This window comes from Haliotis rufescens, unplaced genomic scaffold (genome assembly GCF_023055435.1).
Source record: "Haliotis rufescens isolate VD_foot unplaced genomic scaffold, xgHalRufe1.0.p SCAF_22, whole genome shotgun sequence".
NCBI classification, from domain to species: domain Eukaryota; kingdom Metazoa; phylum Mollusca; class Gastropoda; order Lepetellida; family Haliotidae; genus Haliotis; species Haliotis rufescens.
In genome coordinates, this window is record NW_025963913.1 from 4258034 (window position 1) to 4264033 (window position 6000).

Below are 6000 nucleotides of genomic sequence, written 5' to 3' on the forward strand. Positions count from 1 at the left end.
TATGAAAGACAAGTTAAAGACGGCCAAGCCATGGTAGCTTAGTTTGTTTGTTTGTTTGTTGTTAAAAGGCGCGCTCAGCATTATTCCAGCTATACGATGGCAGTAGTAATCGAGTCTGGCCTGATAATCCAGTGATTGATATCATGAGCATCAATCCATGCAATTAGGATGTAAAGACATACATCAACGGAGTCAGCGAGCCTGACCACTTGATCCTGTTAGTATGGGTTGCTGACCTATTCTAACCCAAATCTTCATGGGTCTGGTGGCTTAGTGTACATTGTGTGATTGTGTTGTTTTGAAGGAGGAAGAGACAAATGAGTGTGGCACACATGGCCTCTGTATTTGTTCGTGTTTCTCAGTGCACCATTGTTGATGTTTCACAGCTGAAGGTGGAGAGGTTGCTGCAGTGGAACTCGGCAGTCAGGATCCTGCACATCTTCGTCAACCTCATCAAAGTAGGACAGTTTTTGTAATCTTTAGCAGTGAATGATGTTGCAAATAGTCATGTACTTGAAAATATACCAAGTGACAAGGTATCATCGTCGAAAATATCTCAGGTGACTTAATTAAACCAGTGTTTAGGACTAATGTTTAACATAAAAGATTTAAGGAGGCCCTTAATTGACTAAAGAAGAAATCATTAAGGATCACAGACCGCTTTTTAATTTAAGTACTCTAAACCTGTTTTACAGACATTTGATGGCAGATCAAACATGGGTACAGCTTTGAAGGTAAGAGTTTGATAATAGGACTTGGATGATCTGCTATTTCTTTTTTTCTTAATAGTAACTTTAACGAAACTATGCATGTTGTATAGAGTGGAATTTTGATCGCATTTTGGGTGACCTCCCTATAAGGTCAAGATCATCAGAGGTCACATTATGAAAGATGGCTTAAATTTTCGGGAATTTTGGTAAAATTCATAAAATATACCAAAAATACCATTATACCAGAAGTGCATTGTGTACCCTACTCTTTATGTCTCCTGCCTGCAGTATGGACGAATGTTCCTGGAGGTGTTCCTCAGACAAGGCATGCCGCTGCTGGACTGTATGTTCAAGACTAACAGGGAGGATGTCCAGAATCTCCTCAAGAGCTTCCAGATGAGCACCCGAGCGCTCCACCATGTGTCCAGCCACTCCAAGGTCAGGGGCGCTCCTTTTAACAGGAGTATTGAATAGTGGATAGAGGCTGTCTGGTTCATAAACATATACAAGAAGATCTGGACAGGCTCGTTAATGCATGTCATGTCAATCTTTGTATTGTTTGGTCCAAACTTGATCATCAGACCATCATCACATATAGCTGGAATATTGCTAAGTGCGGCGTTAAACAACAAACAAACAAACATTAGCATACACTGTCATGTATTTGCACTGGGGGCATCAAACTACAATTTTCCAAGTATGTGTGTCAAATCATTTTGTGCAGAAAACATGTTAGAAATTGCCCGAGACAATGTACTTACAGGACAATGAAACCTTACACGGCTTGCAAGGAAAACACAGCATGTATATGTCCTTTTTACTACTCACTCACTGGTATTTTATTACTTAAGATTTAGCTCCGTTGTTTGGTTGAAGTGGTATGTAAAACAATGCTTACAGCTGTTGTGTTGTAACTATGTTCTTGTGTTTCCATGTTTGCAGTCACTGACAGGTCTAAGTTCAGTGTTACTGTAACTTCCCCAGCTTTAGCCTCCCCTGTATTCTTCCAGGACTGTAGTCTTTCTTCCTCAACAGTAGTGCAAACACCACAGTGTACCCCTCTTCCTTGAACATTTATGTGGCATTTGTAGCATTTTCCTGATGACTTTGAGATAACATGTTTTCACTCTGCATATATCCCATCACATTATCTGACTTCAGTTCTGACAGTAATTATTTTAAACCTGATTGCAGATAATCCGTGATGTCTCGCTGACGAATCAGGTGCCCATGTTGAAGCGAGGACTGGAGGCGTTCGTCTACAGAGTGAAGGCGATGTTGACCCTCAACAAGTGTCTGGAGGCTTTCTGGATGGGCAACCTGAAAAACAGGGATCTGCAGGTAAGGCTTCATTATCAACACCCTCTGGGATTCTGGGGCAGGATAGATCCGCAGCTGCCCCTGCTTGTTGTTAGGTGGGTGAGGATCTGTTGGCTACAAACTGTTCCTTGGCTGATTGGGTGTCATCTTGCCCTGTCAGTGTCGATTATCTCCGGCCAAGGATATATAGCAGATTTATTTCGCTATCAGTGTATATAAATATACCCATCATTAAGTTGAGAGTGTGTGTGTGTGCATGTGTGCGTGTGTGCGTGTGTGATGGAACGTGACACACACACTGATAACATTATGTGGTATATTTGTCAGGGAGAAGAAATCCTATCCCAGGTCTCTACAGTGACGAATGACAGTGAAGAAGAGGATGGAGATGCAGTCCCTGTTGATGAAGATGAAGAAAGTGACGTGGTAGGTGACACACAGTAATGATTTAGTTTGCAAAACAAATTAAGGTCACATTAGAGTGTTTTCACTGTAAAAGGTTCGCACTGCAGGCATGTAAAGGTCTTGAATTTGGCAGTCCAACTTGGAAATGCCTTAAATTTGAATCATCATTGAAAAAGATATAAAGTCTGTAAATCCTTTTGTTCACTCAGTCCTTAGACAAATCCTACGACAAATAAAACAATGGAGTATGTCTGAAAGTTTCATTGAGTAGACTCTTGATATATGTGGTTTTCTACAGGTTTTAATGACAGGTTAATTATGATGGCTGATATTTTTGTAAATGTGTGAAATTATTTGCTGTGGGTCAATCAGTTTTGTAAATTATTTCTAATCCAGATACAACAGTGTTCAATTTCCTTTATTATTTAGATATCTATGACAGAGTGAAAAGTGGCCCCTTGTACTATGGTCACTAGCTGGAGTTATTTCCCTTGATCCTCCTCTGCCTTCTCATAACAGTTGTGACATGTGGACAGTCGTCACAATATGGCTCTCACAGATATCTCTGAGACGATTGCCGTTGGGTGTTTTCACATAGATTTGTCATCTAAAGCTTCTCTATGTATTCTGTATTCAATACGTAGCATGTCATGTGTGAAAGTATGTTGTATGCTGTTAATTCTGACAGTACATATACCTTTACTGGAAATAACCTGGATTACCAATCAAAGAATTTGTATGTATTGATGTTCTCAGCAATCAGACAAAACAAACAGGGTTTCACTTCAGTTCAAAAGTTTACTCTAAATATTTGATTTTGACTTTCACCATATTTTACTTAATGAGTGAGTTGGGTTAAAGCCGCTTTTAACAGTATTCCAGTTATATCACGGCGTGTCAGATTAATGTGGGAGGAAAGCCTGAAGTGATGCAGGTCTCAGATGTTTACCACTTCGGTGAAACCCACGAGCACGGGTATGGTGCTGACAAACCTAGAAACATAATCAGGGCGAATCAGGATTCGAACCCACAATCATAGGTTTCTGGCGTGCCCAAGGGATGCAACTCTGCACAGCGAATTGTGGCTCCTTAGACGACTGGGCCACCCATGCCCCCTCTTGTTAGTGTGTGTGATAATGTATACTTGGAATTCTTGCTCATTTGCTTTTAAATAATTGTCATGCAAAGGGAAATACTTATTGACATCAAACCTTTCTTCATTATGAGCGCTTCCTGACTTCTTCATACAGGAAATGGACAACCAAAGCGAGGCAGGCGGTGACAGTAAGGACGGGGAAGGCTCGGACAGTGAGGGATCTTACAGTGAAGTCTTCTAGACCACATGCTACAGGAGCCAAGAAACTAGCAGGCTCTGGGACAAATCGAAATGCTCTGACTGCAGGGTACGTGCAAGTGCTAAAACTGAAGAGGTGTAAAATAGCAAAAATGGACACTGCCTAGAAAAGACCAAGCAGTTTTTGATGATAGGTAGCTGGCCAGCTCACTGGGTTGATTCCAGGCCATCACAGACTCCATACCTGAAATCATTGTTATTGGACACTGGATGGCCAAAATGGCTGCTGAGTTGGTAAATGTTACTTGAAGGACCAGCTGTCAATATAAATTTTGTGTGTGAACTGTGATGCAGTAGTAAATATTAACGGCTAAAAAGATGAACATTTCTTTTCTGTGCACATTGATGATGCTTCAGATGTGAAAGAAAATAAATGTTATGGAATCACTTCATTTTGAGCAAATAGAGAGTGTTCAGTTAAATGTTGAACATTACCACATGAGATATTTTATCATTCTTTATATTATTATTATTATTAAATATGAACAGTTTACAAATTTTGTGGAATCACAAGGTCTGTTTTTTGTAAGAAATGTTTCTATAAATAAATTTAACCTAGTATAGTCTGACTAATGTTACAAGTTATTGTAAAACAACTGCTTACATCATGTACAGGTTGATTCAATATCATTTCATTAACTAAAACTGATTTAATCATTAATTTGATTGACACTTGCCCTGTTAACATCGGGTCTGTTCATGAATGATGTGCTTGTCGTAAGAGGCGACTAATGGGATCAGGTGGTCCCTATTGCGTGGATCGATGCTCATGATATTTATCACTCATATTTATCGGCCCAGACTCGATTATTTACAGACCGCCGTCATATAGCTGGAATATTGCTGAGTGCGGCGTTAAACAAGAAAAAAAACCCCAACCAACCATGAATGATTTAATGATCCGGGTCCAGATTCACAAAGTGATCTTGCCTGCAAGATAACCATTATGCCTTCCACACTTAAAGGGAGACTTACGACAGTCATTGCACTCAAATCTCTTTGTTGAATGGGACCCTTGGTCCTACAACTTTCTTCAGTCTAGGTTAAAGTTTTGGAATTATTTTCATCTTAGTTTTAAGATTCCATTTTGGAACAGGGCCCTTGTTTGAACAATAATTTATTGTGTTGAGTATTATGGATATTTAGATATTTTGGTAGCAAAATAAGACCTACAAGATTGATGACAGTAATTTTGATGAAGTAAAAATATTTTCAGTGAATATCATCCAGAGGTTTGTTTTTGTACTGTTTATTAGGCGACTTACTTCAGTTGAAAGGTGTATTTAGAATCACATTTGTGTTATGCTGAATACAGACGTTATATGAAGGATGCATGTGATAATAAAGTCATACAACTTGAACTTCATATTATTGTTTATCGTGGTGGCATCATAGTACTATGGATCTCATTGTATATTATTATATCGATGTAACGATAATTTTATATCATGATCACCATGTCCATATAAAACGATCACCATGTCAATCCGTCTGGTGATTCGTTTTCTGTTTCCAGAGCAGAACGGCAAAACCGTTAAATATTTCTTGTTAAAACTTTCTATATAGATCAGTCTAGAAGGGAACTGGTGCCTTTTGATGATTTGGGATTTTTATTCTTTTTGTTTTGCTTTGTTTTCATGATTTTTCATGATGAAAGTACATATATCAAAGTTTTACTCAAGACCAGTTATCAGGCTACGTTAGTTGTAAATGGTCGACACATTTGCATACATGATGCCAAAGCAGTGGCAAATATTGACTTCCCTAGAAACATGATGTCACAGAACAATATGGCGTTGATTCTTGTACCCTTGTTATCTCGTACAATCACATCATAGATCACACAAGGTTAAAACGCTGAAGTTGAGATTAGACATGGGCACATAAGTAGTCCCAGCATGTTTGATTTAAGTCTTCAAAAATCCAGTTTGTTTGCTAATGATCAGTTGATGATAACCCTCATCACAAAAATCTACATGGTATAAGTTCCAAACCAAACACTTTTTGCAACCTCTACACCTACTATCGACATAAGTGAAAATGGGCCTCAAACCCTGGATGATAGTCTCTTCTTAATTTTTAATCGGTTCCCAACTCACTGAAGAACAATCTTTACATATCACCAGAACCCCCTTCCCACCATTATTCAGTCAGTCAGTTTGTTTTAGAGACCCCTTCTAGCAGAGCTCATAATTTCTACGAATATCCTAC

At 39.0% G+C, this 6000-nt stretch overlaps 1 protein-coding gene across 2 annotated transcripts in view; it reads left to right on the forward strand.

The window, feature by feature from the left end:
- Window positions 1-5150, forward strand: part of LOC124136319 (Fanconi anemia group D2 protein-like) — a 54495-nt gene extending 49345 nt beyond the window's left edge. For both annotated transcript variants that reach the window (XM_046502211.2, XM_048401441.1), the window contains exons 39-44: window positions 387-458; window positions 696-734; window positions 999-1148; window positions 1905-2051; window positions 2358-2456; window positions 3686-5150. In XM_046502211.2, coding sequence (XP_046358167.2) covers window positions 387-458; window positions 696-734; window positions 999-1148; window positions 1905-2051; window positions 2358-2456; window positions 3686-3772 — 594 coding nt within the window. In that variant the 3' untranslated portion in view covers window positions 3773-5150. The remainder of the gene's footprint in view (window positions 1-386; window positions 459-695; window positions 735-998; window positions 1149-1904; window positions 2052-2357; window positions 2457-3685) is intronic.
- The last annotated feature ends 850 nt before the right edge of the window (window positions 5151-6000 follow it).